Source organism: Pristiophorus japonicus, chromosome 3 (genome assembly GCF_044704955.1).
Source record: "Pristiophorus japonicus isolate sPriJap1 chromosome 3, sPriJap1.hap1, whole genome shotgun sequence".
Classification (NCBI taxonomy): domain Eukaryota; kingdom Metazoa; phylum Chordata; class Chondrichthyes; family Pristiophoridae; genus Pristiophorus; species Pristiophorus japonicus.
The window spans coordinates 217,324,375-217,348,766 of record NC_091979.1 but is presented as its reverse complement, the minus strand read 5'-3'; the positions used below and the strand labels follow the sequence as shown (position 1 = coordinate 217,348,766).

The 24,392-nt window shown below is 45.8% G+C and overlaps 2 protein-coding genes across 2 annotated transcripts in view; one reads left to right on the top strand and one right to left on the bottom strand.

The window, feature by feature from the left end:
* LOC139260109 (endoribonuclease YbeY-like) overlaps window positions 1–19,947 on the bottom strand; it is a 30,623-nt gene extending 10,676 nt beyond the window's left edge. Inside the window, exons 1-2 of the mRNA XM_070876282.1 lie at window positions 19,657–19,947; window positions 3,884–4,015 (exon numbers count right to left, since the gene is read on the bottom strand). Coding sequence (XP_070732383.1) covers window positions 3,884–4,015; window positions 19,657–19,866 — 342 coding nt within the window. The 5' untranslated portion in view covers window positions 19,867–19,947. The remainder of the gene's footprint in view (window positions 1–3,883; window positions 4,016–19,656) is intronic.
* A 27-nt stretch (window positions 19,948–19,974) lies between these two features.
* The window catches only part of mcm3ap (minichromosome maintenance complex component 3 associated protein), a 132,871-nt gene continuing 128,453 nt past the window's right edge, over window positions 19,975–24,392 (top strand). Inside the window, exon 1 of the mRNA XM_070876281.1 lies at window positions 19,975–21,378. Within this exon, the coding sequence (XP_070732382.1) occupies window positions 20,220–21,378 (1,159 nt within the window). The 5' untranslated portion in view covers window positions 19,975–20,219. The remainder of the gene's footprint in view (window positions 21,379–24,392) is intronic.

Here is a 24,392-nt window from a genome sequence, read left to right as displayed (position 1 = left end):
CAAATTTTTGCCCACTCACTTAGTCTTTCTATGTCCTTTTGCAGATTTTTTGTGTGCTCCTCACACATTGCTTTTCCTCCCATCTTTGTATCGTTAGCAAACTTAGCTACATTACACTCAGTCCCTTCATCCAAGTCGTTAATATAGATTGTAAATAGTTGGGGTCTCAGCACTGATCCTTGCGGCACCCCACTAGTTACGAGAATGAGCCATTTATCCCGACTTTGTTTTCTGTTAGTTAGCCAACCCTCTATCCATGCTAATATATTACCCCCAATCCCGTGAACTTTTATCTTGTGCAGTAACCTTTTATGTGGCACCTTGTCAAATGCGTTCTGGAAGTCCAAATATACCACATCCACTGGTTCCTCTTTATCCACCCTGTTCGTTACATCCTCAAAGAATTCCAGCAAATTTATCAAACATGACTTCCCCTTCATAAATCCATGCTGACTCTGCCTGACTGAATTATGCTTTTCCAAATGTCCTGCTACTGCTTCTTTAATAATGGACTCCAACATTTTCCCAACCACAGATGTTAGGCTAACTGGTCTATAGTTCCTGCTTTTTGTCTGCCTCCTTTTTTAAATAGGGGTGTTACCTTTGCAGTTTTCCAATCTGCTGGGAGCTCCCCAGAATCCAGGGAATTTTGGTAAATTACAACCAATGCATCCACTATTCTCTCAGGACCCTAGGATGCAAGCCATCAGGTCCAGAGGATTTATCCGCCTTTAGTGCCATTATCTTACTGAGTACCACCTCCTTAGTGATTGTGATAAGTTCCTCCCCCACTATAATCCCTTGACTATCCACTAGTGTCCTGTACTATAAAGACTGATACAAAATATTTGTTCACAGTTTCTGCCATCTCCATGTTCCCCATCAGTAATTCCACGGTCTCGTCCTCTGAGGGACCAACATTTACTTTAGCCACACCTGTAGAAACTCTTGCTTTTATATTTTGTGCTAGTTTACTTTCATAGTCTATCTTCCCTTTCTTAATCATTGTTTTAGTCATTCTTTGCTGGCTTTTAAAAGCTTCCCAATCTTCTGTCCTCCCACTAGTTTTGGCCACTTTGTATGCCCTTGTTTTTAAATTGGATACCATCCTTTATTTCTTTAGTTAGCTACGGATGGCTAATTTTTCTTTTACACCCTTTCCTCCTCACTGGAATATATTTTTCTTGAGAGTTGTGAAATATCTCCTTAAATGTAAGCCACTGTTCATCAACCGTCCTACACTTTAATCTATTTTCCCAGTCCACTTTAGCCAACTCTGCCCTCATACCTTCATAGTCTCCTTTATTTAAGCTTAGTTCGCTGGTTTGAGATCCAACTTTCTCGCCCTCCATCTGAATTTGAAATTCAACCATGTTATGGTCACTCATTCCAAGGGGATCCTTTACTAGGAGATTGTTTATTAATCCTGTCTCATTCCAAAGGACCAGATCTAAGATAGCCTGCCCCCTGGTTGGTTCCGTTAAATACTGCTCAAAGAACCTGTCCCTTATGCACTCTATCAACTCTTCCTCAAGGCTACACTGACTAATTTGATTTGTCCAATCAATATGGAGGTTAAAATCACCCATGATTATTGCCGTTTCCTTTTTACAAGCTCCCACTAGTTCCTGGTTTATACTCTAACAGAGTTGCTACCATTAGGGAGCCTACAGACTACGCCCACCAGTGACTTTTTCCACTTATTATTCCTTATCTCCACCCAAACTGTTTCAACATCCTGATCATTCGAGCCAATATTGTTTCTCACTATTGTTTCTCAGTGATTCCATCTTTTATCAACAGAGCTACCCTACCTCCTTTTCCTTTCTGTCTATCCTTCTGAATTGTCAAGTACCCCTGAATGTTTAGTTCCCAGTCTTGGTCACCTTGCAACCACGTCTCTGTTATGACTACCAGATCGTACTCATTTGTAATTATTTGTGCTGACCGCTCATCTAATTTGTTACGAATGCTGCGTGCATTCAGATAAAGAGCTTTTAAATGTGTTGCCCTTGTTCTTCTAGGTGGTAGAGGTTGCAGGTTTGGGAGATGCTGCCGAAGAAGCCTCGGCGAGTTGCTGCTGTGCATCTTGTAGATTGTACACACTGCAGACACATTGTGTCAGTGGTGGAGGGAGTGAATGTTTAAGGTGGTGGATGGGGTGCCAATCAAATGAGCTGCTATGTCCTGGATGGTGTTGAGCTTCTTGAGTGTTTTTGCAGCTGCACTCATCCAGGCAAGTGGAGAGTATTTCATCACACTCCTAACTTGTGCTTTGTAGAAAGGCTTTGGGGAGTCAGGAGGAGAGTCACTCGCCGCAGAATACCTAGCCTCTGACCGGTTCTTGTAGCCACAGTATTTATGTGGCTGGTCCAGTGAAGTTTCTGGTCAATGATGATGCCCAGGATGTTAAAGGTGCGGGATTGGGCGATGGTAATGCCATTGAATATCAAGGAGAGGTGGTTAGACTCTCTTTTGTTGAAGGTGGTCATTGCCTGGCACTTGTATGGTACGAATGTCACTTGTCACTTATCAGCCCAAGCCTGAATGTTGTCCAGGTTTTGCTGCATGTGGGCACGGACTGCTTCATTACCTGGAGGAGTTGTGAATGGAACTGAATACTGCAATCATCAGCGAACATCCCCACTTCTGACCTTATGATAGAGGGTAGGTCATTGATGAAGCAGCTGAAGATGGTTGGGCGTTGGACACTGCCCTGAGGAATTCCTGCAGTGATGTCCTGGGGCTGAGATGTATGTCCTGCATCAACCACAACCATCTTCCTTTGTGCTAGGTATGAATCCAGTCAGTGGAGATGTTTATCCCTGATTCCCAAATCCTTCACTAAATGGATAACTTGGACATCCCTTTATATCTCTATCTCTATCTCTCTCTCTCTCTCTCTCTCTCCAAGAAAGCTTTACTCTGCATTTGATTTTGCTGAGCACATGATGTTGTGACTTGGTGTCTGAAATGAAAAGCATAAAATTCACACATAAAAGTAAAATAAATTCACAATATAACACAATAGTTAAACCTTGCTAACAGTGATGTATCTTGTTAACTCACAAGGGCTACTTCTGCAGTAGGCCTCACACTTAAAAGCTGCAGATTTGCTGAGGTCTGGTTACACTCTGATGTGGGAAGTACGGGGTTAACGTGAATTTTGTTTTAATACTGTAGCTATGTTACAAGGCATGATGGGAAGCTTTGCCAAAACAGACAGAAGCATAGTGTCAGCAGTTAATAACAGTTGATATAAAGACATTTCATGATACCTTGTTACAAAAGCAATGGGCAAACATGAGACAGTTGAGATAACAGAATACATCTGCTGAGAGCTTACGTGATTAACAATTGACAGTCACTCGGTTGTTGATCACGTAAGCTCTTAGCTTGTCAACTGTCGAGTTTCGCTTCCGCTTGATTATGCATAAATAGACTGTCACAACTATTATAAAGTTGAGAGACTTTGGGACTTGACTTTTGGACACCGAATGCTCTCCCCTGCATGCTTGTATTAAAGAATTCTCGTATCGTGGACTATAAGTGATTTCAAATGGTGTTTTTCCTACAACACAGTCCAACAGAGCATGAACATATTGGGGCGAAATTTGTCTTCAGTGAAAGTGCACAAGGGCCGAGAGCGAATCGGTGCCCATTTTTCACCACGCCCGATTTTCTTTTCCAGTGGTGCGGTGTAAAATGGATTGCCAATTCGCTATCGACCATTTTACGCTTTCACTGAAGACCAATTTCACTCCCATCCAGTTTCACATAACCGCTAATGTTTTAAAATCCCTCCCATTTCAGAGGACAGATACATTTCCCTGTGGAATTCCCAAAGGTTGAGGACAGCTGGAAATCCCTTGCTAATACATACTGTCAATACACTGTAGAAGTCTTGCCCATGTGCTTGGCTTTGTCTGTAGATATATTCCACTCCGAGGAAGATGTCTCCAAGGTTATACTCATCCTGGTATAGGGGTTTGGGAACATCTCCTGCTCTCAGATCCTGAAAGAAAGATAGAATGGCTTATCCAACTGTTGATAAGATCAACTGTCTTCAGCTGCTTCATCAATGACCTTCCCTCCATCATAACATGAAGATTGCACAGCTAATGAAACAGATAATGAAACAGTCCATGCCTGCATGCAGAAAGATCTGGATCATATTCAGGCTTGGGCAGATAAGTGGTAAGTGACATTCGCGCCATACAAATGTCAGGCAGTATCTATAGAAACATAGAAATTTACAGCGCAGAAGGAGGCCATTTCGGCCCGTGTCCACGCCGGCCGACAAAAGAGCCACATGCCCCTTGGTCAGTAGCCCTAAAGGTTACATATAAACCTATGAACAATGACGGAAAAGCAAAGAGCACCCAGCACAACCAGTCCACCTCACACAACTGCGACACCCCTTATACTGAAACATTCTACACTCCACCCCAACCGGAGCCATGTGATCTCCTGGGAGAGGCAAAAACCAGATAAAAACCCAGGTCAATTTAGGAAGAAAAAATCTGGGAAAATTCCTCTCTGTCCCATCCAGGCAATCGAAACTAGTCCAGGAGATCACCCTGGCTGTATTCGTTTCCCTGCAGTACTTACCATTATATCTGTGCCGTCCAACAAAAGGTCATCCAGTCTAATCCCAATTACCAGCTCTAGGTCCTTAACCCTGCAGGTTACGGCACTTTAAGTGCCCATCCAACCATTTCTTAAAAGTGATGAGAGTTTCTGCATCCACCACTCTTCCAGGCAGCGAGTTCCAGATCCCCACAACCCTCTGCGTAAAGAAGCCCCTGCCCCCCTCAAATCTCCTCTAAACCTTCCACCAACCACCTTAAAACTATGCCCCTCGTAATAGACCACTCCACCAATGGAAATAGGCCCTTACTATCCACTATGTCCAAGCCCCTCAATATTTTGTACACCTTAATGAGGTCTCCTCTCAACCTCCTCTGTTCCAATGAGAACAAACCCAGCCTATCCAATCTGTCCTCATAACTGAGATTTTCCATTCCAGGCAGCATCCTAGTAAATCTCCTCTGCACCTTCTCTAGTGCAATCACATCCTTCCTATAATACGGCGACCAGAATTGCACGCAGTACTCCAGCTGTGGCCTAACCAAAGTATTATACAATTTATGCATAACCTCCCTGATCCTATATTCTATGCCTCGGCCAATAAAGGTAAGTATTCTGTATGCTTTCTTAACAACCTTATCCACCTGGCCTGCTACTTTCAGGGATCTGTGGACAAGCACTCCAAGGTCCCTTTGTTCATCTACACTATTAAGTGGCCTACCGCTTAATGTGTATACCCTTTCCTTGTTAGCCCTTCCAAAGTGCATCACCTCACACTTCTCTGAATTAAATTCCATTTGCCACTGCTCAGTAGATTGATAGCCTCCTGCAGCCCATGACTTTCCTCTTCATTATCAACCACACAGCCAATTTTAGTGTTGTCTGCAAATTCTTAATCATACTCCCTATATTCAAATCTAAATCGTTGATATAAAGCACAAAAAGCAAGGGACCCAGTACTGAGCCCTGCAGAACCCCACTGGAAACATCTTTCCAGTCACAGAAACATCCATCAATCATTACCCTTTGCTTCCTACCTTCAAGCCAATTTTGGATCCAACTTGCCACTTTGCCCTGGATTCCATGGGCTTTAACCTTCATGACCAGTCTACCATGTGGGACCTTATCAAAAGCTTTGCTAAAGTCCATGTATACTACATTGTACGGACTACCCTCACCGACCCTCTTGGTTACCTCCTCAAAAAATTCAATCAGGTTAGTCAAACACGATCTTCCCTTAACAAATCCATGCTGACTGTCCCTAATTAATCCTTGCCTTTCCAAATGTAGATTTATCCTGTCTTTCAGGATTTTTTCCAATAATTTTCCCACCACTGAGGTTAGGCTGATAGGCCTGAAATTACTCAGCCTATACCTTTCTCCCTTCTTAAACAAGGGTACGACATTAGCAGTCCTCCAATCCTCCGGCACCATGCCCAGATCCAAAGAGGACTGGAAAATTATGGTGAAGGCCTCTGCTATTTCCTCTTTTACTTCGCTCAACAGCCTGGGATGCATTTCATCCGGGCCTGGGGACTTATCTACTTTCAAAGCCCTTAATACTTCCTCTCTCACTATATTTATTTCATCCAGAATATCACACTCCTCCTCAATACCAGTATCTGCATTGCCCCTTTCCTTTCTGAAAACAGATGCAAAGTATTCGTTAAGAACCTTAACAACATCTTCCGCCTCCACACAAAGATACCCTCATGATCTCTAATAGGCCCTACCCTTTCTTTAATTACCCTCTTACTCTTAATATATTTATAGAACATCTTAGGGTTTTCCTTAATTTTACCGGCCAAGAATTTCTCGTGCGCTCTCTTAGTATTCCTAATATCCTTTTTAATTTTGCCTCTTAACTTTCTATATTCCTCTAAAGATTCTGTAATATTTAGCCGTTGGTATATGACATAAGCTTCCTTTTTTCTTTACCTTCCCTGTAAGTCCCTGGACATCCAGGAGGCTCGAGAATTATTATTCCAACCTTTTTCTTTAAGGGCACATGTTTGGCCTGAACCTTCTGGATCTCCTCCTTGAATACCTCCCACTGTTCCGACACTGATTTACCCACAAATAGCTGTTTCCATGGCCAAATCATTCTTTAACTTAGCAAAATTAGTTTTTCCGCAATTCGGGACTTTTATTCCAGGCCTATTCTTGTCCTTATCCATAAACCAACTTGAATCTGACTGAATTATGGCCACTGGCACCCATGTTCTCTCCCACTAATACCCCTTCAACCTGCCCAGCTTCATTCCCCAAATCTAAATCCAAGACCGCCCCCTCTCGAGTTGGGCTTGCGACATACTGACTAAAAAAGTTCTCTTGAATGCATTTCAAGAATTCCGCACCCTCTATATCCTTCACACTAAATTTGTCCCGATCAATATTTGGATAGTTAAAATCCCCTACTATTACTACCCTATGGTTTTTGGACTTCACAGCAATTTGCCTATATATTTGCTCCTCTATCTCCCTCCCACTGTTTGGAGGTCTATAATACACGCCCCTTTTTTATTTTTCAATTCGACCCATATGGCCTAATTTGCTGATCCCTCCAACATATCATCCCTCCTCACCACTGTAATAGTTTCTTTAATCAGTACCGCAACACCCCCCACCCTTCCGCCTTTTACCCCACTTTCTATCTTGTCTAAAAATCCTATAACCAGGAATATTGATCGACCAAACCTGCCCCTCTTTCAGCTATGTTTCTTTAATGGCTATAATGTCATACTCCCAAGTGTCTACCTGTGCTCTTAGCTCATCCACCTTATTTGCTATACTCCTTGCGTTAAAGTATATACCATTTAGCACAGGAAGACCTCCTTGCTAACTACTTACTAAGCCCTGTTTCCTGTCTAACAGATTCATTTTCTAGATTCTTGCTATCCAATTTCTGCTTTACTTCCTTACCTCTTGAATTTGTTCTCAGGTTCCCATCTCCCTGCCAAGCTAGTTTAAACTCTCCCCAACAGCACTAGCAAAACTCCCCGCGAGGATATTGGTCCCGGCGCTGTTGAGGTGCAACCTGTCCAATTTGTACAGGTCCCATCTCCCCCAGAAGTGGTCCCAATGCCTCAAGAATTTAAAGCCCTCCCTCGTGCACCAATTTTCCAGCCACGTGTTCATCCTCTTTGTCCTTCTATTCTTATACTGATTAGCACGTGACACCAGTAGTAACCCGGAGATTACTACCTTTGAGGTCCGACCCTTTTTCTTCCTAGCTCCCTGAATTCTGCCTTTCCGACCTCATCCCCCTTTTTACCTACGTCATTGGTCCCGATATGGACCACGACCTCTAGCTGTTTACCCTCGCCCCCCCCACCAGAAATCCCTGCGTCCGCTCTGTGACATCCTTGACCCTGGCACCAGCGAGGCACAAAACCATTCGGGAGTCACGTCTACGGCCGCAGAACACCTATGTGTTCCCCTAACTATAGAATCCCCTATCACTAGAGCTCTTTTGCTCTTCATCCCTCCACCCTGTGCAGTTGAGCCACCCGTGGTGCCTTGGAATTGGCTCTGGCTGCACTCCCCAGAGGCACCATCGTCCTTACCGATACTCAAACGTGAATATCGATTTGAAAGCGAGATGGACTCATGGGGGGACTCCTGCACTACCTGCCGAGCATTCTTACTACGTTTGGTGGTCACCCACTTCCCCTCTACCTGCACGCCTTTAAGCTGCGGGGTGACCACCTCCTGAAACGTGCTCTCCACGTAGCTCAAAGTCTCGCGGATGCACCGTATTGACTCTACCCGCTGCTCCAGCTCTGAAACGCGGAGCTCAAGTAGTTGAAGCTGGAGACACCTCCTGCACACATGGTTGTCTAGGCTGCGCGAAACATCCAGGACTTCCCACATGCCGCAGGATATGCACTCCACAGGACTGAGCTGCCCTGCCATCCCTCTAGTTAGACTTATCTAGTTTAAAATCTCATTAAAAAGAAATAAAGAGAGGTACTTATCAACTCACCTCACCGACCTCTGTGGCCTCCCGAACTCACCGACCTTTGTGGCATCCCGAACTCACCGACCTTTGTGGCCTCCTGAACTCTAGGATTCCTGACCTCCCAAACTCACCGACCTCTCGAACTCTGCGACCTCCCGAACTCACCGACCTCTGCAGCTTCTCGAACTCACCGACCTCCCGCTCCCGGACTCCACACGGACTCACCCGAACTCCAACAAGAGAGAGCCTAACCACTGCCCCTTGACATTCAAACGCATTACCTTCACCAAATCCCCCAGCATCAATATCCTGGGGGAACCATTGACCAGAAAGTTAACTGGGCTAGACACATAAATATTGTGGCTACAAGAGCAAGTCAGAGACTGGGTATTCTGCAGTGAGTGACTCACCTCCTGACTCCCCAAAATCTCTCCACCATCTAAAAGGCACAAGTAAGGAGTGTGATGGAATACTCTCAATTTGCCTGGATGGGTGCAGCTCCGACTAAACTGATCCAGGTCAAAATAGTCTACTTGATTGGGACTTCATCCACTGACTTAAACATTCACGCCCTCCACCATCCACGTTTCGTGGCTGCAGTGTGTACTATTTCCAGGATGTACTTAAGTAATCGCCAAGGTTTCTTAAGCAGAACCTCCCGAACCTTCCTAGAGGGAAAGGGCAGCGGGTGCATGGGAACACTATTACCTTCAAAATTCCCCCCCAAGTGCATTATTAAGGAAGAATAGCGGGACATTTGGAAAAGCATAATTCAATCAAGCAGAGTCAGCATGATTTTATGAAAGGGAAATCATGTTTGACAAATTTGCTGGAGTTCTTTGAGGATTTAACGAGCAGGGTGGATAAGGGGGAATCAGTGGATGTGGTGTATTTGGATTTCCAGAAGGCATTTGATAAGGCGCCACATAAAAAGGTTACTGCACAAGATAAAAGTTCACGGGGTTGGGGGTAATATATTAGCATGGATAGAGGATTGGCTAACTAACAGAAAACAGAGTCGGGATAAATGAGTCATTTTCCGGTTGGCAAACAGTAACTAGTGGCGTGCCACAGGGATCGGTGCTGGGGCCTCAACTATTTACAATCTATATTAATGACTTGGATGAAGGGACCAAGTGTAATGTAGCCAAGTTTGCTGATGATACAAAGATGGGTGGGAAAGCAAATTGTGAGGACACAAAAAATCTGCAAAGGGATATAGACAGGTAAGTGAGTGGGCAAACATTTGGCAGATAGAGTATAATGTGGGAAAATGTGAGGTTATCTACTTTGGCAGAAAAAATAGAAAAGAAAATTATAATTTAAATGGAGAAAAATTGCAAAGTGCTGCAGTACAGAGGGACCTGGGGTTCCTTGTGCATGAAACACAAAAAGTTAGTCTGCAGATACAGGAAGTAATCAGGAAGACAAATGGAATGTTGGCCTTTATTGCAAGGAGGATAGAGTATAAAAGCAGAGAGGTCCTGCTACAACTGTACAGGGTATCGGTGAGGCCACACTTAGGAGTGCTGCATACAGTTTTGGTCTCCATATTTAAGGATATACTTGCATTGGAGGCTGTTCAGAGAAGGTTCATTAGGTTGATTCCGGAGATGAGGGGGTTGACTTATGAAGATAGGTTGAGTAGGTTGGGCCTATACACATTGGAGTTCAGAAGAATGAGACGTGATCTTATCGAAACATACAAGATACTGAGGGGGCTCGACGAGGTGGATGCAGTGAGGATATTTCCACTCATATAGGAATCTAAAACTAGTGGACATAGTTTCAGAATAAGGGGCCGCCCATTTAAAACTGAGATGAGGAAGAATTTCTTCTCTCAGAGGGTTGTAAATCTATAGAATTTTCTGTCCCAAAGAGGTGTGAAGGCTGGGTCACTGAATATATTTAAGGCAGAGATAGACAGATTTTTGAGCGATAAGGGAATAAAGGGTTATGGGGAGCGGGCAGGGAAGTGGAACCGAGTTCATGATCAGATCAGCCATGATCCTATTAAATGGCGGAGCAGGCTTGAGGGGCCAGGTGGCCTACTCCTGCTCCTATTTCTTATGTTCTTATGTCATACACCATCCTGACTTGGAAATATATTGCTGTTCCTTCATTGTCGCTGGGTCATAATCCTGGAACACCCTCTTTAACAGGACTGTGGGAGCACCTTCACCGCATGGACTGCAGCGGTTACAGAAAGTGGCTCAGCACCACCTTCTCAAGGGTAATTAGGAATGGGTGGTAAATGCTGGCCTTGCCAGCGACACCCATGAAGAAATAATTATAAAAATGAGAACACTCAATCTATAACTGGCTAACAAAATGGTTGAAATCAGCTGCCCACCTCAAGTTCTTGGTGCAGTAGTCGACTTGTCAATTCACATTATCTGTTGAATCAGATTAAAATTGTGCCAAAAATACTTCTTGTGCTGTTTTATTGATATTGCCCATCACAGAATCATAGTGTTATGTATGAATAAGGAGTCTGACTGGATACTGTGCGCACAAAGAAAAGTGTGACCGTAGTCTTTTATTGCAGATCTCCAGAGTGCCTCTCCAGCCTGTGACGCCACCTTAAGTACCTGTGCTCCCAAGTGATTGTGGGATCCCTTGGGACTCCAGGGTATGAGCCCTCTGATGGCTGTGCAAGGTATATACAAGTTTACATATATAACACCCCTCCCCCCACCCCCAAAGTCAACAGTGTAACTATTTACAAGGCGAGTCTATCTGGGGCCTTTCTTTCCCTGGTTGATCGTCTCGGTGCAAATGCTGGTTTTGGTGAATCGTTTGTTGGGCCTTCGCTGGACTGCTGTGCAGCTGGCCTTGCTGGGCTGCCTGGTGTAGTGAGTCCTGCTGGGCTACTGCGGGTGATGGGTTCTGCTTCGTAGCCAACCGCGGTGTCGGTTGCCACTGGTGTGTATGTTGGGGGGTCAAAGAAGGTAGGGTCCAAAGTGGGTTGCTCAGGATAATCCGTGAATCTGAGTTTGATTTGGTCCAAGTGTTTCCGGTGAATGAGTTCATTTGAAAGTTTGACCCTAAACACCCTGCTCCCCTCTTTGGCCACAATGGTGCCGGGAAGCCACTTGGGACCTTGTCCATAATTCAATACAAATACAGGATCATTGATTTCAATTTCGCGTGACACATTTGCACTATCATGATATGCACTTTGTTGAAGCCGCCTGCTCTCTACATTTTCATGTAGATCAGGGTGGACTAATGAGAGCCTTGTCTTAAGTGCCCTTTTCATGAGCAGTTCAGCAGGTGGAATCCCAGTGAGCGAGTGGGGTCTCGTGCGGTAGCTAAGCAGGACTCGGGATAGGCGAGTCTGTAGTGAGCCTTCAGTTAGCCTCTTCAAACCCTGCTTGATGCTTTGCACTGTTCTCTCTGCCTGACCATTGGATGCTGGTTTGAACGGGGCAGATGTAACATGTTTAATACCGTTGCTGGTCATGAACTCTTTGAACTCGGCACTGGTAAAACATGGCCCGTTGTCGCTCACAAGGACATCAGGTAGTCCGTGCGTGGCAAACATGGCCCGCAGGCTTTCAGTGGTGGCAGTGGACATGCTTGCCGACATTATCTCACATTCAATCCATTTGGAGTACGCATCTACAACCACAAGGAACATTTTACCCAAAAACAGGCCTGCATAGTCGACATGGACCGTGGACCACGGTTTGGAGGGCCAGGACCATAAACTTAGTGGCGCCTCCCTGGGTGCAATGCTTAACTGCGAGCATGTGTTACTTCTGTGCATGCAGGACTCTAAGTCCGCATCGATACCGGGCCATCACACGTGGGATCTGGCTATCGCTTTCATCATTACGATGCCTGCCTGCCTGGGTACTGTGGAGGTCACTGATGAAAGTGTCTCTGCCCTTCTTGGGGACCACTACTCGATTGCCCCACAGAAGGCAGTCCGCCTGTATAGACATTTCATCTTTGCGCCACTGGTATGGCTTTATCTCTTCCTGCATTTCCACTGGGACACTGGACCAGCTCCCGTGAAGCACACAATTATTTTTACTAGGGACAGTAAGGGGCCCTGGCTCATCCAGGTTCTAATCTGTCAGGCTGTGACGTGTGATTGCTCACTCTCGAATGCTTGCATAACCATGACTAAATCTGCGGGCTGTGCCATTTCCACCCCCGTGGTGGGCAACGGCAGCCTACTGAGAGCATCGGCACAGTTTTCTGTGCCTGGCCTGTGGCGGTTGGCGTAGTTATATGCGGACGTGAGCGCCCATTTCTGGATGCGGGCCGATGCATTCGTATTTATCCCCTTACTCTCAGAAAACAGGGATATTAGTGGCTTATGGTCAGTTTCCAATTCAAATTTTAGCCCAAACAGATATTCATGCATTTTCTTTACCCCATAGACACACACTAACGCTTCTTTTTCAATCATGCTGTAGGCTCTCTCAGCCTTTGACAGACTTTTGGATGCATAAGCAACCGGTTGCAGTTTCCCAGAATCATTAGCTTGTTGCAATACACACCCGACACCGTATGACGACGCATCACATGCTAGTACCAAACACTTACATGGATCATACAACACAAGCAATTTGTTTGAGCATAACAATTTTCTAGCTTTTACAAAGGCATTTTCTTGGCTTTTGCCCCATACCCATTCGTCTTCTTTTACTCAGTAAGGCGTGCAGTGGTTCTAACAGTGTGCTGAGACCCGGTAAGAAGTTAACAAAGTAGTTCAGGAGTCCTAGAAACGACTGCAGCTCCGTCACATTCTGTGGCCTCGATGCGTTCTCGATTGCCTCCGTCTTCGAATCGGTGGGCCTGATGCCGTCCGCCGCGATTCTTCTCCCCAGGAACTCCACTTCAGGCGCCAGAAAAACGCACTTCGAGCATTTTAACCTGAGCCCCATGTGGTTGAGTCGACTAAGAGTCTCCTCCAGGTTCTGCAAATGCTTGACTGTGGCCCAACCTGTAACCAAGATGTCGTCCTGGAAGACCACCGTGCGCGGGACTGACTTCAGTAAGCTTTGCATGTTTCTCGGGAATATCGCCGCGGCAGATCGAATTCCAAACGGGCATCTGTTATAAATGAAGAGATCTTTGTGCGTGTTGATGCAGATGAGGCCTTTCGATGATTCCTCCAGCCCCTGCGTCATGTCGGCCGAGGTCAAGTCCAGCTTCGTGAATGTCTTTCCTCCCGCACCGTAGCAAAAAGGTCGTCAGCCTTTGGTAGTGGGTATTGATCCTACAGGAAGAAATGATTGATAATTACTTTGTAACCACCACAGATTCTGACGGTGCCGTCTCCCTTGAGGACCGGAACAATCGGACTGGCCCACTCGTTGATTCGATCGCCGAAATGATGCCCTCTCTTTGCAGCTGGTCGATCTCTACCCTTTCTCTCATCATGTATGGTACTGCTCTCGCCTTGTGATGGATGGGTCGCGCCCCCGGAGTTAGGTGGATCTGTACTTTTGCTCCTTGGAACTTCCCGACGCCTGGTTCGAATAGCGAAGGGAACTTGTTTAAGACCTGGGCACACGAAGTGTCATCAGCAGACGAGAGCGCTCGGACGTCGTCCCAGTTCCAGCGTATCTTTCCCAGCCAGCTCCTACCGAGCAGCATGGGACCATCGCCCGGTACCACCCAGAGTGATAGCTTGTGCACCGCTCCATCGTAGGAGACTTTTACAGTAACACTGCCGATTACGGGAATCAGTTCCTTTGTATAAATTCTCAGTTTCGTGCGAATGGGAGTCAAGTCTGGCCTTGAGGCCTTGCTGCACCACAATTTTTCGAAAGTCTTTTTGCTCATAATGGACTGGCTCGCGCCCATGTCCAGCTCCATTGACACCGGGAGTCCATTTAGTTCAACCTTCAGCATTATCGAGGTACACTTTGTGGTAAATGTGTGCACCCCATATACCTCTGCCTCCTCGGTCTGAGGCTCTGGTTCGTCATGATCTGCCGTGGATCTGTCCTCCTCTGCAACATGGTGGTTTGCAGGATTAACAGAGTTTGCAGCTCGCCTACACATACGTTGGAGGTGTCCCATTGTTCCACAGCCCTTACAAATGCACCCTTTGAAGTGGCATGAGTGGCAACGATGATCACCCCCGCAGCGGCAACAAAGTGTTAATGGCCTTGCATTCATCATCCTTGACGATGGGCTCTGGGACATCTGCGGACGTGCAGCTGCAGGCATGTGTGACCTGCCCTATACGTTGCGAGTTGAAAACAACATCACTTTGTTCACAGTACTTGTAGCAGCACTCGTGTGCTGAGATTTGCTTAGTATTGCCACTGGTGGCAATGAACGCCTGGGCTATCACTGTGGCCTTACTCAAGGTTGGGGTCTCTGCAGTCAAAAGTTTGCAAAGTATCATATCATGGCCAATGCCAAGTACGAAAAAGTCTGTGAGCATGTGCTCCAAATCCGCAATGTCCTGCAAGGCATCTTAGATCGCGACATAACTCGCCACTTCCTGGCCTTCAGACCTTTTGTCAGTGTAGAACCGGTAGCTCGCTATCAGAACGCTTTCCTTCGGGTTCAGATGCTGCCGGACCAGTGTGCACAAATCATCGTATGATTTCTCTGTGGGTTTCGCTGGAGCAAGCAGATTTTTCATGAGGCCATACGTTGGTGCCCCGCAGATGATGAGGAGAATCGCCCTTCGTTTGGCAGCATTCGCTTCTCCTTCCAGCTCCTTGGCCACAAAGTATTGGTCCAGTTGCTCCACGAAGGTTTCCCAATCATCTCCCTCTGAGAATTTCTCCAGGATGCCCACTGTTCTCTGCATCATTGGGTTTGTTATCTGTATCTCGTTGCCAGTTGTTATGTATGAATAAAGAGTCTGACTGGATACTGTGAGCTCAAAGTAAAGTGTGACCATAGTCTTTTATTGCAGGTCTCCAGAGTCCTTCTCCAGCCTGTGAGACCACCTTAAGTACCTGGGTTCCCAAGGGATTGTGAGATCCCTTGGAACTCCAGGGGATGAGCCCGCTGATGGCTGTACAAGGTATATACAAGTTTACATATATAACACATAGAATGGTTACAGCACAGAAGGCCATCAGCCCATCAAACCTGTGCTGGCTCTCTGCAAAAGTACTTCATTTAGTCCCATTCCCACTCCCTTTCCCTTTCCCAGTAGCTCTGCAAATTTGTTTCCTTCAGGTACTTATCCAATTCCCCTTTGAAAGCCACAATTGAATCTGCCTCCATCGCCCTTTCAGGAAGTGTATTCCCAGATCATAACCACTCACTGCGTAAAATAGTTTTTTCTCATGTTGCCTTTGGTTCTACTGCCAATCACCTTAAATCTGTGTCCTCTGGTTCTCTATCTCGACCCCTCATGAATTTGAACACCTCTATCAAATCTTCTCTCAACCTTACAACAACAACTTGAATTTATATAGCGTCTTTTACGTAGTGAACGTCCCAAGGCGCTTCACAGGAGTATTATGAGATAAAGAATTTGACACCGAGCCACATAAGGAAAAATGAGGGCAGGTGACCAAAGGCTTGGTTAAAGAGCTAGGTTTTAAGGAGCGGCTTGAAGGAGGAAAGAGAGGTAGAGAGGCGGAGAGATTTAGGCAGAGAATTCCAGAGCTTAGGGCCTAGGCAACAGAAGCCACGGCCATGAATGGTTGAGCAATTATAATCAGGGATGCTCAAGAGGGCAGAATTAGAGGAGCGCAAATATCTCGGGGGTTGTGGGGCTGAAGGAGATTACAGAGATAGGGAGGGGAGAGGCCATGGAGGGATTTGAAAATAAGGATGAGAATTTTGAAATTGAGGCGTTGCTGAATCGGAAGCCAATGTAGGTGAGCGAGCACAGGGGTGATGGGTGAGTGGGACTTGATGTGAGTTAGGTCACAGGCAGCCGAGTTTTGGATCACCTCCAGTTTATGTAGGGTAGAATGTGGGAGGCCAGCCAGGAGCGCATTGAAATAGTCAAGTCTCGAGGTAACAAAGGCATGGATAAGGGTTTCAGCTGTGGCTGAGCTGAGGCAAGGGCGGAGACGGATGATGTTACGGAGGTGGAAATAGGTGATCTTAGTTATGCTGCAGATATGTGGTTGAAAGCTCAATTCAGGGTCAAATATGACACCAAGGTTGTGAACAGTGTGGTTCAGCCTCAGACAGATGTTGGGGAGAGGGATGGTGTCAGTGGTGGGGAATGGTGTTTGTGGCGGGGACCAAAAACAATGGCTTCAATTGAGAAAAATTTCTGCTCATCCAGAACTGAATGTCGGACAAGCAGTCTGAAAATTTAGAGACCATGGAGGGGTCTCGAGAAGTGGTAGTGAAGTAGAGCTGGGTGTCATCAGCGTAAATGTGGAAACTGGCGCCACATTTTCGGATTGATATCGCCAAGGGCAACATGTAGATGAGAAATAGGAGGCGGTGGCCAAGGATAGATCCTTGGGGGACACCAGAGATAACGATGCGGGGATGGGAAGAGAACCCGTTGCAGGTGATTCTCTAGCTACGATTAGATAGTTAAGAATGGAACCAGGCGAGTGCAGTCCCACGCAGCTGGATGACGTTGGAGAGGAGAGGTGTTACAGAATGATACGAGTGGTCAACTGTGTCAAAGGCTGCAGACAAGTCAAGAAGGATGAGGAGGGACAGTTTGCCTTTGTCACAGTCACAAAGAATGTCATTTGTGACTTTGATAAGAGCCATTTCGGTACTATGGTAGGCGCGGAAACCCGAATGGAGGGATTCAAGCATGGTGTTGCGGGAAACGTGGGCACGGATGTGGGAGGCCTTCTTTGCTCTAAGGAGAACAACCCCAGCTTCTCCAGTCTATCAATGTAACTGAAGTGCCTCATCCCTGGAACCATTCTTGTAAATCTTTTCTGCACCTCTCTGAGGCCTTCACATTCTTCCTAAAGTGCGATATACAGAATTGGACATAATACTCCAGTTGCGGCCGAACCAGTATATTATAAAGGTTCATCACAACTTCCTTGCTTTTGTACTATATGGGGGGAGAAATTTGGTTGGATAGCTCCCCTCATGAGGGACACTAAAAGGTTTGCAGCCATGAGTGTCAACATTCGCGACGTTCAGCAAATTCAGTGTGCCAGTACTGGCGTCGCTGAGAGCGTTGCACTGGTGTGCAATGCTCCCGATATCGACACAGAAGCAAAATTTGGTTTGCATGGCACGTGTAGCGCTCCGTAGTGACCCCGCCAGAGAAAGTTGCCGTGCAGAGCTGTCCCGGGGCGCTAAAGGACTGACTGCATGAGGTAAGTGTGATTGATCTTTTTTTGCGATTTAACTTTATTTGGGGTGAGCAATGTATAGGGAATGTTTTTTGTTCTAATTTTTTTTTTGCAAGGAAGCCTCTCTTAGATCACTACAAAACCAGCTTTTTTAGCACGGGATATTCAATTGTGCACCTGGCCTAGCGCCCTAAGAGAAGTGTGGAATATTTCCCTCAGCACTCCACTCTTGCAAAAATTGAATGTTGCTGTTCCCGGCGCAAAATTTAGTGACCACCCAACATTAGCGCCTTCGGAACCCTCCAACCAAATTTCAAGCCCTATGCCTCTATTTATAAAGCCCAGGAACACGTATGCTTTTTAAAATGCTTTCTCAACCTGCCCTGCCACCTTCAATGATTCTTAAACATATACACCCAGGTCTCTCTATTCCTACATCCCTTTAGAATTGTACGCTTTAATTTATATTGCTTCTACTTGTTCTTCCTACCAAAATGTATCACTTAGCACTTTTCTGCGTTAATTTAATCTGCCACATGTCTGCCCATTGTTATCTTAAAGTCTATCACTATCCTCCTCACTGTTCACTATACTTCCAAGTTTTATGTCGACAAATTTTGAAATTGTGCCCTGTACACACAAGTCCAAGTCATTAATATGCATCAAGAAAAGCAGTAGCCCTCATACCCACCCCTAGGGAATACCACTGTATACCTTCATCCAGTCCGAAAACAACCGTTCACCACTACTCTGTTTCCTGTCACTTAGCCAATTTCGTATCCATGCTGCCATTGACCCTTTTATGCCATGTGCTTCAACTTTGCTGGTAAGCCTATTGTGTGGCACTTTATCAAACGTCTTTTGAACTACTGGATAATTTGCTTTAGTCATTATAAATGAATCTGATTGTAGACTGTACTATACTACACTGGCCAAAAGGTAGTACAACTAGTGAATCGCTCACAGCCTTGTTCAGCTAGTCAGGAAAATGGCAGGGGAGATTTTAACTTGGGGATCCAGCCAGCCAATCTGTCTGGTGGTCCAGCCCATTTTGAGGGCCTGGTCTCATGAAAATACAGCCAGTGAGCTGCACGCCCCAAATGGGTGTCTCACTGCAGCTCGCCAGCTCTGAACCGGCACATCATCGGTTAAACTGCAGGTCATCCTAGCCTGTAGAAAGGTAGATCAAGGGCTGCCCAGCGTGAAAACAGCCCACATTACACTTATGGGTCATGGGGGAACCACTCTTGCTCATCCTCGCCCAGTAAAGATAATTTACCTTGTTCCTCTTGCCCGCCAGATTTTACTGAGGAGTACATAGGCCTCCCAGTGAGTCGTTATAATTGCAATGGATATTTGCATGGATTTATGAAGTTCCTGCCCAATTCTGGCAGGCAGTTAATTAAAAAACAAGGCAACCCCCGCTCTCTGCCTGGAGGACTGTCACAGGAGTTCACACGATAATGTATTGTTCCCCAAGTATTCTGCCAGTACTTGTAGTTTCTTTCTGTAACGATGTATTATCTTGCTTACAAATAAATAGTCGTTTTTGCCAGACTAACATGAAGGAAATCGCTCACAGCCAGGAGAGCGTGGCGGGGCATCCCACGGGATCTTTGTGCATTATATAAAATGTGTTGTTAGATTTTAATAAAATAAATATTATTAAAATCTAACAATAACAAATAAAACTTAAAGTATTTTTAAATATAATAACTCCATAAAGCTGTATTAATCAAAAGTAAGTTGAAAAATAGTTCTCTGTAATACATGATACAAAGAGGTCAGCGCAAGGGCGATCCTGAAAATGAAGGTACGGGCTTCAGTTTATCGGGGAGCTCCGAGTGCCGGGAGAGGAGAGGAGAGGAGCCCCGGTACCTGGTGGAAAGGGAAGGACAGCACGTCGGTGTCTGCCTGCTGCCGCCTGTAGCGCCTGTTCAAGGCCCGCATTCGCTGGTCGTCTACGCAGATCAGGCCCAGATCGAAGCGTGCGAGGCCCAGGATTTGGCGCAGGGCCTGGCAGTCCCGCCGCAGCCGGGCCCTGCTGAACGGTACCGCTCGCTGCAAGTTCCTGATCAGCAGCGCCATGGCGGCCCCCGGCCCACGTTGTCAATGGCAACCCCCCGCGCTGCGGGGCCGGGCGGAGACAAGCGGAAGTAGGTGCGCCGGTCTTTGTGTTCCGTGCTGAGCGGAAGGGAAGAATGATGCGGGCGGTGTTTATGTTCGGAGGTGGAGGGAGTGAGGTACTGTTAAAGAGTTAATATTAGACTAGAGGAGTTCAGACTTTCGGGTGCAGATTAGAAATTCTAAGCTGGTAGATTTGAAGGGATGCTGGAGGGATCCAGAAGGCCCGGGTGGCGGAGCTGATCGTCGTGAACGGTTACTGAGCGCAGCGCGACACCGGCGACAGGCCGAGGCCTCGGGCCTCCTTGTGCAGATTGATGGATCACCCGGGCAGGCTGCCGCCCCCTCCGCTCTTTCAGACCGGAGACAGCCCCTTCCCGCTTTTCCAGGCTCCGCAGACTGCTCCTCCCTTCGGGCAAGCGAGCCAAGTCGGAGAGTTGCTTGCCGTGTTTAGGCAGCCGGCTGGTTCGGCGGGTGCCGCCACTCATGGCACCGGCCCCAGCCAGCCCTTTAGTTTTAAGCCTCTTGGCGCGTTCTCCAGTCCTGTGAACTTTGGTGCAACCGCGGTTGGCGGTTTTGGGCACCATGAGCCAAACTTCAAAGTGCCCGGGAATGCGGACCTCCAGAGATCCTATGCTGCCGGTTTGGACACCAACAAATCCTCAACTAAACTACCATCATTTAACTTCTCCCAACCGCTGAGCAGTGGAGGAGAGGTGGGCATTTTCACGGCTTCACACAGCAAGGCTGCCACTATGAGTGGCCCATCTTTCAGCTTCTCCCAACCAACAAGCAGCGGCGCTTCCTCCAGCCTCTTCAGGTTATCTCGGCCAACGGCTACAGCGAGTTTGCCGGACAGTTTTAGCTTCTCTCAGCCGACGGCTATGAGCAGTTCTGCCGGAGGTTTCCGTTTTGTCCAGCCGAACCCCAGCAACACTTCAGCCCCATTCACCTTTTCTCAACCAAGTTTAGCCGGCTTATTAGCCTCCCCTGCATCGAACAAAAAAGTCGCTGGCGAAGAAAAAACAGGTCAGAAGCCAGTCTTTGGAGTGACTGATGCCAGCCCTGCGTTGGCATATGATGGGAGACGCGATGCACTGGGAGCCACTGGGATACCAGCAAAGAGTGGACATGAAGTGGAGGAGGAACAGTTGACGCCCAGGAAGGGGATGAAAAGAAAAGACAAGCGAGACAGGTCACCGCACCAATTTGAATACAGTGCTGCTCAAGAACAAGCAACAGGGTCTAAGAGCAACCAGTCTTTCGGGAAGCGACCATTGAAAGCGAATCCATCATTGGTTTTTCATCGCACTCTTCGAGATGTGTTTATGGGCAATAGGAGGGAGTCTAAAAGAGCTAGCACACCTTCAGAAGATGCAACGATTGAAAAATTGAAGCTGTTGTCCCAGACTAGCATTCCAGTGGAGTGGTCTGCTGGAGTGAGAAAAGAAACAACAAAGAAGAAAGTGAGAGATGGTAAGTAGAATTGTATATCTCGACCATACGAACATAAGAAATAAGAGCATGAGTTGGCCAGTTGGCCCCTTGAGCCTGCTCTGCCATTTAATAAGATCATGGCTGATCGGATCATGAATTCAGCTCCACTTCCCTGCCCGCTCCCCATAACCCTTTATTCCCTATTCGCTCAAAAATCTGTCTATCTCGGCTTTAAATATATTCAATGATCCAGCCTCCACAGCTCTCTGGGGCAGAGAATTCCACAGATTTACAACCCTCAGAGAAGAAATTCCTCCTCACTCGGTTTTAAATAGGCGACCCCTTATTCTGAGACTATGTGCCCTAGTTTTAGCTTCCCCTATGAGTGGAAATATCCTCTCTGCATCCACCTTGTCGAGCCCCCTCATTATCTTGTATATTTCGATAAGATCACCTCTCATTCTTTTGAACTCCAATGAGTATAGGCTCAACCTATCTTCATAAGTCAACCCCCTCATCTCTGGAATCAACTTAATGAACCTTTTCTGAACAGCTTCCAATGCAAGTATATCCGTCCTTAAATCCAGAGATCAAAACTGTACACACAGTTGTAGCAGGACTTCTCTGCTTTTATACTCTACCCCCTTGCAATAAAGGTCAACATTTCATTTGCCTTCCTGATTACTTGCTGCACCTGTATACTGACTGTTTGTGTTTGTGTCACCCAGGTCGGGTGGCACGGTTTAATGTTTTATGTTTTGCAGGTAGACTCTAAAAGAGTTTCATGCACAAGGACCTCCAGGTCCCTCTGTACTGCAGCACTTTGCAATTTTTCTCCAGTTAAATTATAATATTTTTTCTGCCAAAGTGGATAACCTCACATTTTCCCACATTATACTCTTATCTGCCAAATTTTCTGCCCACTCTCTTAGCCTGTCTAGCTCTTTGCAGATCTTTTGTGTCCTCCTCACAATTTGTTTTCTCACCCATCTTTGTATCATCAGTAAAATTGGCTACATTACACTCGGTCCCCTTCATCCAAGTCATTAATATAGATTGTAAATAGTTGAGGCCCCAGCACCGATCCCTGTGGAACCCCACTAGTTACTGTTTGCCAACTGGAAAATGACCCATTTATCCCGACTCTGTTTTCTGTTAGTTGGCCAATCCTCTATCCATTCTAATATATTACCCCCAACCCTGTGATCTTTTATCTTGTGCAGTAACCTTTTATATGGCATCTTATCGAATGCCTTCTGGAAATCCAAATACACCACCTCCACTGGTTCCCCCTATCCACCCTACATCCTCAAAGAACTCCAGTAAATTTGTCAAACATGATTTCCCTTTCATAAAACCATGCTGACTCTGCTTGATTGAATTATGCTTTTCCAAATGTCTTGTTACCGCTTCCTTAATGGTGGACTCCAGCATTTTCCCAACGATAGATGTTAGGTTAACTGGTCTTTAGTTTCCTGCTTTCTGTCTGCCTCCTTTTTTTTAAATAAGGAGGCAGACATTTGCGGTTTTTCAATCCGCTGGGACCTCCCCAGAATCCAGGGAATTTTGGTGATTACAACCAATGCATCCACTATCTCTGCAGTCACTTCTTTTAAGACCCGAGGATGCAAGCCATCAGGTCCAGGGGACTTGTCCGCCTTTAGTCCCATTATTTTACAGAGTACTACTACTTTAATGATAGTGGTTGTCTTAAGTTCCTCCCTCCCTCTAGCCCCTTGATTATCCACTATTGGGATGTTTGTGTCTTCTACCGTGAAGACTGATACAAAATATCTGCCATTCCCCTGTTCCCCATTATTAATTCCCCAGTCTCATCCTCTAAGGGACCAACATTTACTTTAGCCACTCTTTTCCTTTTTATGTACCTGTAGAAACTCTTACTATCTGTTTTTATGTTTCTTACTAGTTTACTTTAATAATCTATCTTCCCTCTCTTTTTATTATTTTTGTTAGTTCTTTGCTGGCTTTTAAAAGTTTCCCGATCCTCTGGCCTCCCTTAGTCTTGGCCACTTTGTATATCCCCGTGTTTTCAATTTGATACCATCCCTTATTTCCTTAGTTAGCCAGAAGGTTATCCCTTCTCTTAGTCTTTCCTTCTCATTGAAATATATTTTTGTTGCGAGTTATGAAATATCTCCTTAAATGTCTGCCACTTTAATCTACTTTCTCAGTCCACTTTAGCCAACTCTGCCCTCATACCTTTGTAGTTTCCTTTTATTTAAGCTTAGGACACTAGTTTGAGATCCAACTTTCTCACCCTCCAACTGAATTTGAAATTCAACCATGTTATGGTCACTCATTCCTAGAGGGTCCTTTACTACGAAATAGTTTATTAATCCTGTCTCATTATGCAGTACCTGATCTAAGATAGCCTGCTCCCGAGTTGGTTCCGCAACATACTGTTCAAGGAAACTATCCCGAATACAATCTATGAACTCTTCCTCAAGGCTACCCTGGCCAATTTGCTTTGTCCAATCAATATGAAGTTTAAAATCGCCCATGATTATTGTCGTTCCTTTTTTACAAGCCTCCATTATTTCTTAATTTTATATTCCGTCCAACAATGTAGCTACTGTTAGGGGACCTACAGACTACGCCAACCAGCGACTATTCCCCCTTATTTTTCCTTATCTCAATCCAAACTGTTTCAACATCTTGATCTTCTGAGCCAATATCGTTTCTCACTGACGCACTGATCTCATCCTTGATAGAGCTACCTCACCTCTTTTTCCTTTCTGTCTGTTCGGAATTGTCAAATACCCATGAATATTTAGTTTCCAGCCTTGGTCACCTTGCAACCACGTCTCTGTAATGGCTATCAGATCATACCCATTTGTATCTATTTGCACCGTCAACTCATCTATTTTGTTACGAATGCTGCATGCAATCAGATAAAGAGCTTTTAAATTTGTTTTGCTTAATCATTTTTTCCTGCTTTGACTTTCTGATTCACTTTTATGTTTATACATTCTATCCCTTCCTGTCACGCTCTGGTTTTCATTTCATTTATCCCAGTGCTACCCTACTCTATT